This window comes from Pongo pygmaeus, chromosome 22 (genome assembly GCF_028885625.2).
Source record: "Pongo pygmaeus isolate AG05252 chromosome 22, NHGRI_mPonPyg2-v2.0_pri, whole genome shotgun sequence".
Taxonomy (NCBI): domain Eukaryota; kingdom Metazoa; phylum Chordata; class Mammalia; order Primates; family Hominidae; genus Pongo; species Pongo pygmaeus.
The window spans coordinates 55,543,237-55,561,469 of record NC_072395.2 but is presented as its reverse complement, the minus strand read 5'-3'; the positions used below and the strand labels follow the sequence as shown (position 1 = coordinate 55,561,469).

General features: G+C 53.6%; 1 protein-coding gene across 8 annotated transcripts in view; it reads right to left on the bottom strand.

Annotated features, from left to right (window-relative positions):
- Positions 1-16,047: 16,047 nt before the first annotated feature.
- Positions 16,048-18,233, bottom strand: part of SLC37A1 (solute carrier family 37 member 1) — an 83,697-nt gene continuing 81,511 nt past the window's right edge. For 7 of the 8 annotated variants that reach the window (XM_054468553.2, XM_054468551.2, XM_054468557.2 and 4 more), the window contains 2 exons: positions 17,676-17,740; positions 16,048-17,131 (listed from right to left, as the gene is read on the bottom strand). In XM_054468553.2, coding sequence (XP_054324528.1) covers positions 17,116-17,131; positions 17,676-17,740 — 81 coding nt within the window. In that variant the 3' untranslated portion in view covers positions 16,048-17,115. The remainder of the gene's footprint in view (positions 17,132-17,675; positions 17,741-18,233) is intronic. The other variant, XM_063659785.1, reaches the window with a different exon arrangement.

Below are 18,233 nucleotides of genomic sequence, written 5' to 3'. Positions count from 1 at the left end.
GTGTCTGGCAATTCCCCTGCTTGCACTTGTCTTTCTTGCCCGCAACCACGTAAGCCGTGCCTGCTTCCCCTTCCGCCATGATCGTAAGTTTCCTGAGGCGTTCACAGCCATGCAGAACTGTGAGTCAATGAAACCTCTTTTCTTTATAAATTACCCAGTCTTGGGTAGTATCTTTATAGCAATGTGAGAATGGACTAACACAGAGGGTGATGAGGGAACATTCTCCCAGTGGTCATCCCCTCTGTGTAAGTGGCTGTGAGGTTAGAAGATCTCTGAACCCATGGGCAATGGCCAACGACTTTGCCAGCTGAACCCAGAATGGGAGCGATGTGGAGAGTGGGGATGGGCAGTCAGGGCTGAGGCATGGGGTGGACATGGGGGAGTGGGCAGGAGGTGCAAAGATCTGTGTGTAACAGGCAGCTGCTCCCAGAGACCACCTGCCACAGAAGAGGCCTGAATGACCCCTAGGGAAGGTCAGGCATGGCTGTTTGGGCCAAGCGTGATGGGCCGGTTCTCTCTCTCCATGAGGGCTCAAGGCTGCCGTCCTCTCTCCCTGTGCCATCCTCTGCTGCCTCCTTTCCATGACCCTTGACCACAAGGGAACTTCACGATGAGCCTCCTGCCTGCTAGGCTCCGAATCTGAGTCTGTTTCCTGGGGACCCACCTACCACACTGCCACCCTCCCAGAGTAGAGAAACTAGAAGTAACTGAGCAGTGCTGATGTCACATGGCCATCCCAAGGTCAAGCTTCTTCCCTTCACGTATGAAGAACATTCTCTCTCTCCCACCTGAAGTTCCTGCCAGTCCTACCTGAAGTTCCAGCCAGTCCTGCCCGAAGTGCTACGGCTGCCCTGGCGATCTAGGTGGTCTCTCCATTGTGGGTGGTGACCAGTGGTCCTCAGCGGGTCTGGACAGGCCCTTTCTGGACTGGAGACCTATGAAGTGGAAAGACAAGTCATTCACTTTTCCTACCTGTTTACTATGAAATGAGGGAGCAGAGACAATAGCAACCAGCCCCCATTCAGAGAGGGGCAGAGTGGCAAGCACATGGCAATCGTGGAGTGCAGCCAGCCTGAGATCCCAGTGTGGTAGAGGACACTCCTCGATGTGGCCCCAGTTCTCCTCCCTAGGCAGGCTCCAGTCCATGTTCTCGGTGGCAGTGACTGGCCCTTCCTTTGGTCTGTCCCCTGGGCCACCTGCGTCCCAGGCACTGGAGAGTCCCCACTTTCTCAGCTTCTCTGCCACTCCTCAAAGAATGGGAGCCCTGGGTTATTCTCAAGTTCTCAAACAATCACAAATACAGTCTGTGAATTCACCCACTGGGGAAAATGTATTCGTAACCCCCACATCAATACTCGGGGCACTCCAGGTCACTGGACACACACAGGGAGAGGGAAAGTTTGAGACATAGGATGTGCATGTTCCCAGCTGAGGTCGCACACAGTGACGTTCTGCCTTCTCATTCTAGCTCACCCTGTAAACACGGATCTTTCCGTGGTCGCCTTAGTGACTTTTTTTTGTGTTTGTTTTGGTGGTTTTGCTGTCTAAGTTGGCCCAAGCATAGTGCTGAAGTGGTCCTAAGCACTGGGAAGCCGGGTGCCATGCGCCAGACAGAGAAAAAAGGCATCTTCGAGAAAGCTTCAATGTTAATGAGCCAACAATATTACACAGGTGTCTTTAAACAGAAACACACATAAAACAAGATTGTGTGTGGATTGATGAAAATTTAGTGACCAGAGCTCTCAGGAACCTTAACCCTGTCTTTCTCCTAGGAGCATGGCTCATTAATCTCTAATTCCGCATTTACAGTGACTTTTTAGAACATGAACTGCTGCAGATAATGATAATCGATGATTTTCTTCTAGGTTTATAGGTCCTTTGGCGTTACCATCCTCTTAAAAATGCGTTTGTTTGGCTTCTTACTGAAATTATGGAGAGAGACGATTGCAGGCCTCTTGAGGCGACAGAGCTTACATGGGAACGCCATACACTTTATCTGTTTTTCCCGAGCCATTGTGTCCACCTGACATGATTCACTTCGGTCCATTCAGACACTGTAATATTATCTTATGTATAAAAAATGTGGACAAAACCCCATATAGATGTATATACATATATACACATATGGCTTAATATATGCATATATGTATGTATATACATATACATATGGGGTTTTGTCCACAGTTCCTGGCTCATAACTCTCACAGCCTTAACAAACAGAATCTCTCTCCCTGAACTTCTGCCCTCTTTTCACCTGCCTTGGGCAGGTGGAACCCTAATCTGCTTGTGGGTCGTAAGCCCCTCATTCCAGAGGGGGTCCTACCCCACACCCTGGAGGAGGGAAGGCTGCCCAGAAAAGCCAAGAAGAATGTGACCAGACAGCCTCGCCGGGTTTAGACCATATCCCTTTGGGCCAATCACATTTCTACACGGTTGTCAATCATGGCCACCCCATGCGTCTCCATGAAAGGCCCAAGAGGACAGGGCTCTTCAGGATGGCTGAACACTGACCACACAGAGGCTCCTGGAGGGCGGCCCCTGGGGAAGGCATGGAAGCTCTGCACCCTTTCCCCCATAATTTGCCCTATGTGTTTCTTCATCTGTATCTTTTGGAATGCCTTTTATAACAAACTGGTAAACATAAGTGTTTCCCTGAGTTGTATGAGCTGCTCCAGCAAATTAATTGAACCCAAAGATGGGGTTGTGGGAACCCTGATTTATAGCCAGTTGGTCAGAAGTTCCAGAGGCACAGGCTTGCAACTGGTGTCTGAGGTGGGAGAGGGGCAGTCTTGGGGAAGGAGCCCCCATCCTGTGGGATACAAGCTCTCTCCAGGTAGAGTGTCAGGATGGAATTACAGGACACCCAGACGGTGTCTGCTGTAGTGCTGACTGCTTGCTTGCTGGTGGGGAGAAATCTCCACATATTTTGGGGTCACAGAAGTCTTCTGTGTTGATTGTTGTAGTTGTGTGAGAGCAGAGAAAAAAAGATTTGAGTTTTTTCTTAAGAGACGTGGTGGAAGTGGACATGAGGCCATGGCTTGATTTCCCTCTTGAAGACGTTGAGCTTTTGTGGCAGCTGTTGCTTCAGGCATCTTTCCATTTTACCATTTTGCTGTTGGTATTTGAGGAGCTTCTGTCTAGTCCTGCACGTTCCTGAATTGAACTCTCCATTCCCTTTCATCCTGGCTTACAAACCACATAATTACTTTCTGAGTGCATCATTTCCTTATAATATCTTTCTAACGCAATCCAAAGGCAACCAACACCCATTACTACTAACATCGTTTCCAGGCCCCTCCTCCGGAGCTGCGATTTTGTTAGGTGTGAGGTCGGCTTCCCACAGCATTACAGGCACAGTGTTGTAAATGAGCCATCTCTGCCCACTGAGCACCACCCCGGCCTCCCCATGGCCATCCTGTCACATTGGTTACCCAGTTACTGGGGGGCTACTGGGCTGGGGGACTCTGCCTCACACTGCCATGCCTGGACCAGGCTCACTGAGCAGCCGATGCATCGGATGTTGCCAGTCCCCGTGGCCGAGGGGAAAGGGCCCTGCCACATGACCCATGCCCAGCCCAGAAGGTTCACGTGTCAAAATGTCGGCCAACATGGTAGGAGGCTGGGAGCGGAATTGCTGCAGGAGCCTAGAAGGGGCGAGAATGGGAAATACTTGGCAGAAAGCATTAGTGACGGTTACAGAGGACTACAGAGATGGGGCATTCTTAGAGGACTTGAGGGGACAGGCCTGCTTGATCCATGCCCCAGGGTGAGGGAGACTGAGCCCCACAGCATGAGCCTACAAAGTGGTCTGGAGGGCAAACACCGTCTCTCAGTCCTGCCCTGCCCCACTCTGCTGCACAGGGTGGTGTCTGGATGGTGGCAACTCTCAGCTCACGGGCTGCATGCAGCAAGCCTTGGCATGGACGTGGTCATAGACCTGAGAGGCCTCAGCATTCCCTCCAGCACCCCGCTCCGAGGATCCCAATTCAGGCGGGAGTCCTGGATTTCGGCTCCAGCGTAGTTTGGGAGCCCTGGACGTGCTCAGCCCGGCCTGCTTCCCACTCTGTGCTTGCGAATGGCTGGGGAGGCTTTGGAAGAGAGCTGGGTCTTTCCTGCAGGGTGACAGCAGTGCCATCAACTTGCCGCCCAGTTGAAGGCCCTCCAGGAGTTCCCTATCCTGATTGAATCCCACCCCAGCTCCTGTGAGTCACTGGCACTTGGGTGGTTTTCTTGCATTTCATATAATTTGGAGGCATGGATTTCATTTCCCCCGCTCGGCAGTCTGGAGACATTTTTCTTCATTTCATACTGCAGTTTCTAAAAATAACGTTAGTGGTAACTTCAATTTCTTACTCATTTCTCTCCTCGTTCAGTAGGAGGCGAGGGGATTTAGAGTCCTGCTGCTGAGGGGACACCAGGGGACACCAGGGGACAGAGCACCCGTGGCTTGTTCCTCTCACAAGGGTCCACCCTCCTGCCTCATCCCGGTGGCATGCGTGTGATCACCTGGGGACAGTCCAGGCAGGGCTCGTTCCCTCCTGCAATGCCACCAGGCACAACCAGCATCCCCAGAGGGCTCTGATCGGACCCTGATCCTGGGGGCTGCGCTGTGCCAAGTCACATGGCCTGTCGGGGCGTCAGTGGCTTTGTTCATCTGGAAAGTGGAGAAGCCTGGCGATCTTCATCCATAGAACAGGAGGCTGGACAAATGGCTGTGTAACACAGCAGCATTGTTTGGGTGCAATGGTATGATCCAATAATTTGCTTAAAAATACATAATAAGGCTGGGTGTGGTGGCTCACACCTGTAATCCCAGCACTTCGGGAAGCTGAGGCGGGCAGATTACTTGAGTCCAGGAGTTTGAGACCAGCCTGGCCAACACTGTGAAACCAACATCGTGAAACCCCATCTCTAGAAAATACAAAAATTAGCCAGACATGGCGGTGTGAGCCTGTGATCCCAGCTGCTCGGGAGGCTGAGGCAGGAGAATCGCTTGAACCCGGGAGGCAGAGGTTGCAGTGAGCCGAGATGGCGCCACTGTACTCCAGCCTGGGTGACAGAGTGAGATACCAGCTCAAAAAAAAAAAAAAAAAGCAAACTATATGAGATAAAATGAAGGCTTACATGGTGGGGTAGATTTGAAGCAGGAAAGGCAGGCTGTTGACAACTGTCAAGGCTGGGGGATGGGATGAGGCGCTTATTAAGCTGTCTATTTTTATGTACCCATGAGAATTCCCATAGTAAGAAAATGTGAAAAGAAAATCATAAAACGAAATCACAAGGAAGGCTGGTTTGTTGCAGCCTTTTTTGGGTTGGATTTGGGTGAGTCTAGGCTTCCCAGCAAGCTCGAGGAAAGGACAAAGGTCGGGCTTGTGGCCTGGGTCCTGGCCCTGAGCGTGGAGTTGAGTGAGGCTTGGCTCCCACCCTTGAGCCGTGGACGTGGTGCCTGGGTCCTGACCCTGGTCAGCCACAGCATGGCTTTGGGAGCTGAAGCAGGTCACCCTCTGTGAGGCTGTTTCTCCACTTTTTACTAAAAGGCGGGGACAGCAAGGCCTCAGAAGGAGCGCTGGGAGGAGGGGGTGGTGGATGGGTGGGGAGTGGGTGCTCCACGAATGTCCTCTTGCCCCCATCCTCCTCTGCCAGCCCCTGTCCCCAGAGCCCCCACTCCTGCCCTCCCCTTTTATCCTAAAGCCCAGGCTGGCTCTGGATACATTTGATTTCTGATTCGTCATTAAATGTGACAAGTGAAGCCAGAGGACCCTCTGACACCCGGGACTGAGTGCAGCCCCAGGAGGGGATTGCCGGGGTGTGGTGGAGGGGGCAGTGTGGCCCAGCTGGGGCAGGGGTGGGGCCAGGGCCGGGGTCTCCCTAGCTCTGGATATTTGAGCTGCAGACGGAACAGGATACGCTCCTCCACGGGGAGGGCCTCAGTGAGCTGGGGCTGGGGGGCCCTCTTGTGGCAACAGAGGGCCTGAGTTCTATGTAACAAAGCAAAATCAAAACCTGGGAGCGGCCTTTCAGGAGCCCAGGCAGACACAGCTCGCCGGTGCCCTGAGGCCACCAGCCCAGCAGGCTGCAGGGAGCCTGGATCTGCAGGCGGTGGCCGAGGCCGTGGTACAGCCCACCCAGCGTTCACCCTGCGGTCTGTGGCGATGGCCGAGGTCCTGGAGTACTGATGAGAGGTGCCCTCCCAGGTGCCAAAAGGTGCCTCTGCAGACACAGTTCCGCATGCAGGGCTCCTGGCAATCGAAGCGCAGGGCCGGCCTGGGCCAGAGCACAGGTGAGTGCAGACATAGGCTGCCTTTACAAAAGCACAGAGCTGTGGCAGGAACCCCTGGGTCTGGTCTCCACGGCTGCTTTTGGGGCCTCAGTTTCCTTATCTGTCACATGGCCTCTGAAGCTGCTGTCGGCTCTAAATTGTGATTATTGGACCAAAGTTGAACCTGTTACTCTTCTCTGAGAAGTCGCTTTCCTTCTGGTCCTCCCATTTCTGACTCTTCTCACTTACTACAATTTTCCAACAGCACCTTCCTCCAACCCCTTCAGTCCCCATTGTGAGAGTCACGCCCTAGGGCTCATCATTGGCCACGCCCGCCCGTCTCCAGAACCTCCGCTCCCAGAACCTCACCCACCTCCCATCTGTCCAGATCAGCCCGCAGCAAGCCTTCCAGCCAATGGGACCACTCATTCCCCACTCGCTCCATCATCCACCTCTTCACCAGCCTGAGACCAGGCTTGGGTTTCCTGGGGCACCAGCCTCGCCTCTCCTTTCACGATCCTGTCCCTTGTCCCTCCAGCCTCACTGGTATGGAAAACCCCGATCCTGGTGAAATTGGTGAAATCAGTGACCTTCTGTGGCCTGTGCTCCTGAACTTCCTTCCTGGACCTCCTCCAGGGTCTGGAATGGCCTTTCCCTAGATCTGCAGCGTTCATTCCATCATGCCCTTATCCCATCCTCGAAGATGACCGTCAATACACAATCATACACCCCCCACTCCTGCCCCAGACTGTTTACTGTTCCTTTGTTAGTCGTCTATTGCTTCCCCTAGACTCGACTCCGTGGGGCCGATTTGGCTTTCCCAGTTTATTACCATATCCCTGCGCTTATTCTCAGGGCTTGGCGATACGAGAGTGCTGAATGAATGAACAAGCGAATGAATGCCGCTCTTCTACTCTCAGGTTTGGAATCATGGCTCTGGATTTGAGTAAATTTTACACCAGGCACCCAACAGGTGTCTTCATGGGGCTGGCTGCAGAGTGGGCCGTTCTGAAGGCAGAGCTTCTAGAGCTGGTGACCTTGCTCTCCCTAAGGCTGTGGTAGGATGTGGGGCTCACACAGAGTGGCTGCAGCAACTCTTGGGAAAATGTGTTAAAAATACAACTGTCCCAGGAAGAAACAGCCCCGGAATAGAGTGTTTACATTCTTTTTGGTACTCGCCTTGACTTTTAAAATGAGCTTAATTACTTCTGATTTTAAAGACAGGTCCCTGTAAAACAGGTAGACAATGCAGAAAGACGATGCATCCTCCAGGTTCAGCCAGAGGAACAGAACCAGAGATCACACACACACGCACACACACGCACACACACGCACGCACACACACGCATGCACACATGGATGCACACACGCACACACATGCACACACATGCACGCACACACTCACACACATGCACACACACGCATGCGCACACATGCATGCCCATATGGATGCACACACATGGACACACATGTATGCATACACACATGCACACACATGTATGGACACATTCACATGCACACACATGCACACACATGCACACACATGCACACACATGCACACACACGCATGCACACATGGATGCACACACATGGACACACATGTATGCACGCACATGCATGGGCACACTCACACACATATGCACACACATGCACACACGCACACACACACATATGCACATGTGCACACACAGAGTCACTTCAAGGAACTGGCTTATGTAACTGTGGGGGCTGGCTAGGCAAGTCTGAAATCCAGGGCAGGTGTCAGGCTGGAAACTCTCAGGCTGGAGCTGAGGCTGAGTCCATGGGTGGAATTTCTCCTTCCTGGGGGAAGCCTCAGTTTTGCTCGCAAACCCTTCAACTGACGGAACCAGGCCCACCCAAGTTATGGAGGATAAATCTCCTTTAGTTAAAGTTGATGGATTGACAGTGTTAAGCACATTTATAAAATGCCTTCACGACAACATCCTAAGTAGTGTTCACTTGAATGGGTCCTAAGGCCTGGCCAAGAGAGCGCAGAAAACTAACCCTCACAGACGTGAACGGAGCTCAGAAGGTACTGACACAAATTAGTTAGAAAGAGACAAACGGCCCGGTAGGACAGTGGGCAAAGGCTGTAAAGAGGAGAGGCGCGGCTGAGGGGATCCACATGGCCCACCAGGTAAAGTCAGTTAAAACCCCCGGGGCCAGAATGCCGTTTCCTCATAAGGGCTGTTTCTGGAGTGCTGGTGACATTTGATTTCCTGCCGGGGAGAGCGGTTGCATGGGTGTGCAGTCACAGCTAGTTATTAAGCTGTGCGTAAAGGCTCTTGGGGCCCTGGGGGCAGGCTCTGGGTTCTCAGTAAGCCAGTAGGGGGACCACAATGCTGGATCCTCGGGGTCTGACCACAACAGGCTGTGGGGGCGTCCTGCAGCCTCACCCTCCTGAGCAGGCTGCCTGCCTCTCAGGTGTCCACCAAAGTACCCCGCGCTTGTGACACGCGCCCTCAAGTCACACTGGTGATTGCTGCTGGTGCCCAAACCCGCTAGCCAGGCCACAGACACCTTTGGCAAGCCACGTCTGGGCCAGCATAATCGGCAAGTTTCAGGCCATAAGCTTATTTTGCCTAAAAGCAGTCAAATTAGTCTAAGGCAGTCCATCTGAATTCCAGGGAATTCCTGCACACTCACACACACACACGTGTGAATGCCTCAGAGCCCGAGGGGAGCCATTTGGTGCTATCAGGAAGTCATCAATAAAATACCCGAAGAGAAGACAAGGAGAAAGGATGACTAGGCCAAAGCTAGTGACGCCTCTGGATTGAAAAGGCAAGAGGAAAATGCAGGCATAGATATAAACAGGGTGGCAGGCCCAAAGCAGGTAAGGGGAAATACATGCGTGGGTAAAAACAGGGTGGCAGGCCCGATGCAGGTAAGGGGAAACGCATGCGTGGATATAAACGGGGCGGGAGGCTGGATGCAGGTAAGGGGAAACGCATGCGTGGGTATAAACGGGGCGAGAGGCCCGATGCAGGTAAGGGGAGACGCATGCGTGGGTATAAACGGGGTGGCAGGCCCGATGCAGGTAAGGGGAAACGCATGCGTGGATATAAACGGGGCGGGAGGCTGGATGCAGGTAAGGGGAAACGCATGCGTGGGTATAAACGGGGCGGGAGGCTGGATGCAGGTAAGGGGAGACGCATGCGTGGATATAAACGGGGCGGGAGGCTGGATGCAGGTAAGGGGAGACGCATGCGTGGATATAAACGGGGCGGGAGGCTGGATGCAGGTAAGGGGAGACGCATGCGTGGGTATAAACGGGGCGGGAGGCTGGATGCAGGTAAGGGGAGACGCATGCGTGGGTATAAACGGGGCGGGAGGCTGGATGCAGGTAAGGGGAGACGCATGCGTGGGTATAAACGGGGCGGGAGGCTGGATGCAGGTAAGGGGAGACGCATGCGTGGATATAAAGGGGGCGGCAGGCTGGAGGCAGGTAAGGGGAGACGCATGCGTGGGTATAAACGGGGCGGGAGGCCCAATACAGGTAAGGGGAGACGCATGCGTGGATATAAAGGGGGCGGCAGGCTGGATGCAGGTAAGGGGAGACGCATGCGTGGGTATAAACGGGGCGGGAGGCTGGATGCAGGTAAGGGGAGACGCATGCGTGGATATAAAGGGGGCGGCAGGCTGGAGGCAGGTAAGGGGAGACGCATGCGTGGGTATAAACGGGGCGGGAGGCCCGATGCAGGTAAGGGGAAACGCATGCGTGGATATAAACGGGGCGGAAGGCTGGATGCAGGTAAGGGGAGACGCATGCGTGGGTATAAACGGGGCGGGAGGCCCGATGCAGGTAAGGGGAAACGCATGCGTGGATATAAACGGGGCGGAAGGCTGGATGCAGGTAAGGGGAGACGCATGCGTGGGTATAAACGGGGCGGGAGGCTGGATGCAGGTAAGGGGAGACGCATGCGTGGGTATAAACGGGGCGGGAGGCTGGATGCAGGTAAGGGGAAACGCATGCGTGGGTATAAACGGGGCGGGAGGCTGGATGCAGGTAAGGGGAAACGCATGCGTGGATATAAACGGGGCGGGAGGCTTGATGTTGGTACCTGCCTCTCAGTTCTGTCCTGTGGCTACTCGGCCCTGACACTGGTCAACGCTCTGAGCTTGGCACTTCTTTTCCCCGCTGCTTCTCCTCAGGTGCTGACTTCAAGGGGCAGAATGAGTAAGGTCCTTCCCACGGGGTTCCCTTCCTTCCCGCGTCTCGGGCCTGTTTCCCGGAAAGCTGTTATTCCCCCCCCCCCCCCCCCCCCCCCCCCGCTGACTAAGTGGTGCCGAAAGCGTCTGAGGGACTCCAAACTCCTCTTCAGGCTTATCGTGAGCTGGTGTAGACAGAGGTGTTTCCATCCTTTAACCCTTCTACTCATGTAGCTTTCCCAGCAGCTCCAAGAGCAGCCACGGCCCAGCTAAGGTTTTTGTTCTTACCAGAAGTAAATACAAAGAAATGTTGGTAACTTGCTGAGACACAGAAAGTGTGATGAGAGTCAGATATGCTGCATCCTGCTGCCCCAGGAGGCTGGGGTGACTCCTTCCCGTCTGCGGACATGTGGGGACACACCATGCGAGCCTCAAGGCTTCACTTGCCAATAGCAGGTGGACGGTCAAGGGGTCGTGGGGATGTGGGAGAAGAAAGCCTTATTGAAAGTTGGTGCAAAAGGGAAAGAGAGGCCAAAGCAGCCCCAACCGTGGTCTGCCTGCCGGGGCCCCTGCTGTGGCCTGGTGGCTTCCGGACCGTGGCCTGCCTGCCGGGGCCCCTGCTGTGGTCTGGTGGCTTCCGGACGTGACAGCCCAGCCATGGTCCTGCTGGACATTTGTTTCCTGGGAGAATTCTTGGAGGCCTGGTCCCTGGTCCGTAAGGACGCATAATTCTCAAGCCGTGTTTCCACTGGAGATGCTAATTGTGAGTGTAGGCTCCTTCCCTGTGTTTCTTTAATGAATCAATGGCTTAGCATGGAAGGAGAAGTGGGGTCTATTTTTCACCTTGCTCCAGAATTTTAGTGCTCACAGGCACCCTGGACCCAATCTCCTTGAAAACTCTCATTTTAAATGGGAGGGGAAGGGGAACAATCACTTACCAGGTTCGAGTGATCTTCTGGGGTGATGAGACGTGTTGACCTCGAGAGAGCTGGTGGCTGCACAACACTGTGAATGCACCAAATGCCACCGACCGTACGCTTTGAAATGATTATTTGCATGTTATGTAAATGTCACCTCAGTTCCAAAAAAAATAATAATAATAGCCCTTGAGACCAGGAGAGGCTGCCCCTCCAGAGCCACTAGCTCCTCTTGGGCTCCAGGATGTCTGGGTGTGGCTGTCACTTCGTCGTGGGGTGCAGGGACTCCTTAAACGCACCTGCCATTTTTCTGCATCTCCACTCCAAGTTCCTTTTAGAGGCAGGCAGGGTGTGGATTTTAACAGTAACAGAATGTCCAATGCCTGCCTCATTTTAGAATTTCAAAGAGAGACAGAACCGTCTTGGTTATTACCAAGTCAAGTAGAAGGGAATGGAATATTCTGGATCAAGATGCCTTCAAAGTCCGTGTTCACTGTTGGCCCAAATGACACATGACATCCACTCACCGATCCTGTTTTGGTCAAAAATTGGCATGGCTGGTTGGGCTCGGTGGCTGATGCCTGTAATCCCAGCACTTTGGGAGGTCGAGGCGGTCGGATCATGAGATCAGGAGTTTGAGACCAGCCTGGCCAATATGGTGAAACCCTGTCTCTACTAAAAATACAAAAGTTAGCTGGGTGTGGTGGCTCGTGCCTGTAATCTCAGCCACTTGGGAGGCTGAGGGATGAGAACTGCTTGAACCCAGGAGGCAGAGGTTGCAGTGAGCTGAGATGGTACCACTGCACTCCAGCCTGGTGACAGAGCGAGACTCCATCTCAAAAAAAAAAGAAAAAAAAAGTGGCTGTGGGCATAAAAATCACAGGATGCCCAAACTTCTTATGCCAAAGGGAAGGTTAAGCCTGGAGTGAGAGTCACGCAACGCCGCGTCCGTATGGACAGCTGTCATGAATAGGATGCATCAGCCAGCTCCCCACAGAAAGGTGGAGGCCACAGCCATCTCCAAGTGCCCCCACAGATCTTTCATCAGTACATTCTTTGCTGCCCTCCCATAAACAAGGACATGCTAATTGTAACCTTAGGCGTGCAATCTAAGTCCAGCTCCTAAAATGAAAGTCTGTTCCATTCCATGCTGATAATGTCCTTTACAAGCTTGTCCTCCCAGGGGCAGGCCAAAGACAAGACGAGATCAAGTGTTCCTCCACCTACCCAGAGAAGTCTGCAAAATGGATTCCTCCTTTGCTCCCTTTTCCTCTTCAAATATTTACCTTATGTGAAATGCAGATCTACTCGGTGCTAACTGAAGTCTCACAAGAATGTCACCATTCACCTCACCTCAATGTCTAAATACCAAACCTCTTGTAAGCCTCTTTAGAAAAACAGCCACAGATGTGTCTGTGGCTTGTGTTTTTCCTGGACATGCCCTAACGCTGGCAGAATAAACCTCAGTTGATTGAGATATTTGCCTCAATTGCTTCTTTCAGTTACTAGACCTGACCATTGTTAAGTGTGTCCCAGAGGATGTTGGGGACCAATTCCAAAGATCAAGAAATTCTCAACTGGCAAGGGCTCCCCTGCCTTCCACCCTCCCCCCACTGTCCTTCCCAGCAGTCCAGGGTGCCGCCCACCCCGACTGTCTCTGGCGATGGCACACACGCCCCTGCCCTTGCCCTCCGTGGACTTTCTCAGCCACCTGGGATGTGCCCTGCTGTGCCCCTGCATCCCACTTGCTGCCCAGGACGATGCTTCATGGTGGTCTGCGACTGGCTCAGCAATGCTGGACTCTCCTGGGAGGGTCAGGCCCTGGGTGCCAGAAACACTGCCTGTGTTGAGCAGCTGGAGTTAAATTCCAGCTCCCAAGGGGCGTGGTGGGGAACATGCTGCACTTGGCAACCACTATGGGTGGCCCAGACCCCACATCATCCCCATGTCTGGAGCTCACAGGCCCCCTTGGAGGGGGCCAGCAACAAGAGCTGGCTTCAGAATGAGCAAGCAGCTCAGGACTGCATTCTTCAGAGGCCCTTGGATCTGTTCTCAGGGGCAGGGCACATTGGAACGCGTGGGACAGGGAAGTGGTGACAGTTAACCCAAACTCAGTGAAGGGCACCACCGGGTTCCAAATGAACCATCGCTCCTCCCGACTCAGGCCCCTGGTGTCTGTCAGCCAGGCCTTTGGTTCCGGCTTCCATCCTGGATGAGGTGTCATTCCGCGGGGCCACAGGGCACGTGGCCAGGGCAGTCACCCAGCACCTGTGCCCGAGGGTCACGTGGGTTGAGTGCTCCACCGTGGCTGTGTAGAGATTCTAAGAAGTGCTCTCTTTGCATCTGTGGTTTGTAAGGGAAGTCCAGGGGACAATGGAGCCGGCACTGAGGGACTGGAACTTTGGCTCTTACGTGATTCTGACTCCACCACCTCCCCAGGAGGGGCCTAGGTTGTGCTCCCACCTCAGCCCCCCTCCCCACCCTGGGAAGTGACCTGCCTACTGCCTGTGGTGGGCCTGGCAGCTGCCCCTGCCTTGGCAGCCAGTGCTACAGCCTCTTCTACTGCCCTCCAGGGACCTGGGGTGTCCTGTGCAGAGACTGTGGGTCAATGCAGAGCCTTGGGAAGGGAGGTGGCCTGGCGCATCGGAGCCCTGTGGGGGACAGCCTGGGTGCCTTGTGGGCACAGTCTGTAAGGGACACAGTGCCCTCACACCTGCTTCTCACCTGGCCCAGCTGTGCTCTGCTGAGTCGAGACTGGAGTGGTCCTGTGGCCATTTAGCAGAGTGGTTTTTATGTCTGTTGAATTGAATAATAAAAAACCAGGGCTCTTTTTTTTCAGTTCGTAGTTTATCAAGCAATTTAGTTTTCTTGGATTTTACAAGTTGGCGATGGGAAAGCTGGCTCTGGTCTGACTGAGACGCACAGTATAGGAGCCACGAGGCACCTCTACTTGTGGCAGCTCTTGGACTCTGAGGTGCGTTCACTGAGGTGAGCTTCCAGGAGTAGTTTTTCCTGCCTACAGACAGGCTGGAGAGCTGGAGTCCCACCTTGAGCTCTTTCGTTGGTCCTGTCACCAGCTTGTGTTTCCATATCCGGCATTTTTTTTGTCAACATGAATAGGAGAGTCTTAGTGATGTGCACTAAGTGCAGACGTGCGTGACAGGCAGAGCCATGCTTCCACAGGATGGCAAGTGTGTGTGTCTCAGAGCTGGCTGTTTGCAGATGGAAAATACCTCAGCTATGCTCAAATGAAGATGTATTTTTATATTGAAATCATGTACTTTTTTCCTTAAAAGTCATGATGAAATCTTCCATCCATGAATCAAGGTGAATTCCTGCTAAATTGCTTTAAAAAAATAGCTGTGTGTATACTCTTCGTTTTAAAAAAAGGATCGACTCTCCATTTCCAAAGGTTCTCAGGGTTTAGCTCAGAGGGTTCAGAAATGGGAAATTGCTCTTCCTTTGTGAGTTGTGGGAGATTTTCTTCTAGTACTTCAGTTCATTGAGTTGAGGTAATAGTGATCACCACCTCAAAGCTGCTGTACTGAACACTGGCTGGTGGCGATGGGGTGAGGAGGGTCTGCTCTGGCCCACCAGCCCTGGGCCTCTGACTAGATGAGGCCTCAGAGGGGACAGTTCTGGAGAGGCAGGGGGCAGTGAATGCAAAGAATTTTGTTTATGGAAAAAGCCCTCTGTGCATTCTGTAATGATACTACGCCATCTGCTTCATCCCTCGCTTGTTCACCCCACGGATATGAGTGCGCACACCCGGAGGGAAGAGGTGCCCTGTGGTGAGCACGGGACAGGTGCCCATCCTCAGGGATGGCAGCCGGCAGGGGCTCAGGACAGCCCAGGCCACCGTGACACCAGCGGGAGAGGGCTGGACTGGTGCCTGGAGCCAGGTCAGGGGGAGAGAGGGGAAAGCGGGAGGCTCCTGGGAACGTGCGCCCAGGCGGGGGAAGCACTGGGTGGAGGACCGGGAAAGGCCAGCGCAAGCTGAGTGCGCTGTGTGTGTGGGAAACACACTCCATCCATTTGGTGTTTAGGGAATTTCTTTTTTAGCAGAAATCTTTTAAATGTAGAAATAACTTGCCATTAAAAAGAGAGTGAGCCAATCTGGTGGGGCAGCTGGCATGCAGAAGCCGCCAAAGCCAGGTCTGTTGCTCCTGTGGGCTTCTCCGCAGAGCTCGGGCAGGAGGCCCCTGAGAACCATGGGACACACAGTGCGTTGTTTCTGACCTTTGCCCGGCTGCTGTGAGAGGTCCCCAAGTGAACTTCCACAGCACTCCATCCGGAGGAAGCCCGCACCATGCACATCTGGAGGGTCAGCATTCTGAGGGCGTTTGAAAGCCTAGACCCCACCATGGAGTTGCCAGGGTCAGCACCTTCCCCCACCGCCACGCAGTGTGACATCTCCTCGTCAAGGACAAATCTTAGGATATTCTTTAAACTGCGTGATTTATAAAATATCCAGATGGCTGTTTACTTCAGCTTGGCCTTCTGTTCAAACAAGGGACCGAGAGGTAGGCCCCTTTTCTGCTGGAAATGGTCTTTTCCCAGTATGTGTCCAAACCCAAGAAACCTCAATGTGTCCAAACCTGAGAAAACCCAAAACACACAACACGATTTGGAAGTTCCCTTTTTTAGCGTAATGAAAATGTGAGCAGAAATCATCAACATTCTCTGAGTGTTCTGAGGTTTTTTTTTTAACAAAAACATTTTATTTCAAAGGGCAGATAAGTATTTTGCTAGACACAACTGAAAAAAACGGCCAGAGAACAATTGGAGTTTGTCTTAATAAATAACAAAATGCCATTTATGTTTCTTAAACTTCATATGACACAATACACCTCTTAAATAAATAACCCACTCTGTTGCTATGTATTGAAAACAGTCCCAGGTGTGGTGTGTGTTGTGCAGCAAAGCCAGTTGCTGGGCTTGGACCCGCCAATCCCAGTGCCGGTGGGGAGACCGCTTCCCAAGCCTCTGCCGTGCCCCCGTGCCTGAGCTGAACAGCAGCGCCGTGGCCCCGGAGGGCAGCAGGAAGGCCAGGGGCTGGGATGACGGTGACTTTGGGGCGCTCTGTGGCTGGCACGCCTGGGTGCCTCCAACCGGAGGTGCTTCCTGCCTCCTCACCCTTGGCTTCTCAACAATTAGTTTTCAGTTCAGTCCGGAACATCGTGGGTGCTGGAAAAGCCTCTGGGGCGATGTGGTGGGTCTGAGCTCCGTCTTGGTTTCCGACCTGGTTGTTGGCCTTCTTGATGTCGTGTGGCGCTGGCTCTCTGCTTCTCTGTTGGCCGGCACTGTCTGGTGGGCTCTGGTGTCCTGTTTTTCCACATGGCACATACAGGTTCTCTGAAGCCACAGCCGGCGCGGCACTCGCTCACTTTCATGTTCTGTGGCTGAAATGCCTGAGAGGGTCGGGGCTACTTGTGTACCCCCCACCCTCCCAGCCTTGCTGTCACGCGTGCATTTGGGTGGCTGCCTGGGCACACGCCTGCGAGGCCAGGGCCAGCCGGGTCTTCGGTTCTCTGGCTCGGCTCAGGCAGCCGTTCCTGCAGACTTTTCTCACTGCTGTTCAGCTCTACGTCTCCTTTAAAATAGCACCAGGAGTTCTCAGGTTGGCTTCTGTGTCTTTTCCAGGTGCGTGTGCAAAAGGCAAAGGGAGGTCACTCTTTCCATGTAGGGCCCTTTGTCTGAACTGTCCTTGAAAGGCAGTTGTGAAGGGTGGGCCCAGACCCCCTCCACGGGACTGGGGGTGGGGTGTCACTGTTCCTTAAATCTGAAAGAAAGGATGAAAGAAGAGCTGCTCTAATAGCCAGCAGTGGCTCAGCAAGAGATGCTGAACCTCACACACCATGCGCAAATCCCATGGGGAGCCAGCTGCCCTCCCGGCCCAGCGGGGATTCCTCTCCTGCAGGGGTGCTGGATGCTGGATAAACCCTTGCACCTTTCCCACAGCCTCCTGGGGGCCAGGAAGGACTGAGAAGGGAGTGAGGGAGGACCAAGGTGGGAGGGAAAAGAGGAGGGAGGGAGAAGGGGGCGAGCAGGAAGGCAAGGAGAGCTCGGTGGGCTGCAGCTCCAACAGAATGCAAAGACGGCAATTCCCTCACATTTTCCACTCAGGGTTTGAGGAGAGATTACCACTAACCTATCCAGAGGTATTTATTAGAAAAGAAAAAGCGAGAGTGAAGGTGGCGTGCAGTGAAAAGATAAGCCACGCGTTTTCTTTCTTTTAGGGAAAGCCAGGTGCAGAAGGCAGATAGGACAGAAGGCGCCTTGGAGCCGGCTTTCATGCACAGAGACAGGGCCCGAGCGGGACTTACGGAACTTGGTCCCCCGTAGCTGACCCTGGGCAGCTCAGCTCCTTGTGTATGAGGCGGATCAGGAACTGCACCAAAACAAAGGTGAGCCCACCTGTTACTGGAGCAGGCACAGGGCGGCCCGTGCCGTGGGCACCGTGAGGACCTGGCCCGCAAGGCCCGGGCGGGTGGCTCTCTCCCCACAGCACCTTCCCTGGGGTTGCCTCCCTGCAAGAGCAGTGGGGCCTGCATGCTCAGCCCGAGGCCTTGGCTCCTGTGGGCAGGGCTGTCTGATGAGGGCCCACGAAGAACCAGGAGTTGCTCTGAAAACAAGGCTTTTGGGAAAGATGCAGCCTGAAACACTTCTGGGGTCAAGTCATGTTTAGAAGAAAATTAATCCAGTCATAAAATGTCCACAGTGGGAAAAAGAAAATAAAGACAAGAGGACCATAATGCTGGTGGCCCAGGGGGTGGCCCTGCGAGCTTCTCAGGAGACTCTAAAGCCAGGTGAGCATCTCCTCTGACGCCAGCCCTGGGGTCTGAAGAGGCTGTCGCAGGACAGCTGCACCCCACTGGGAGCCC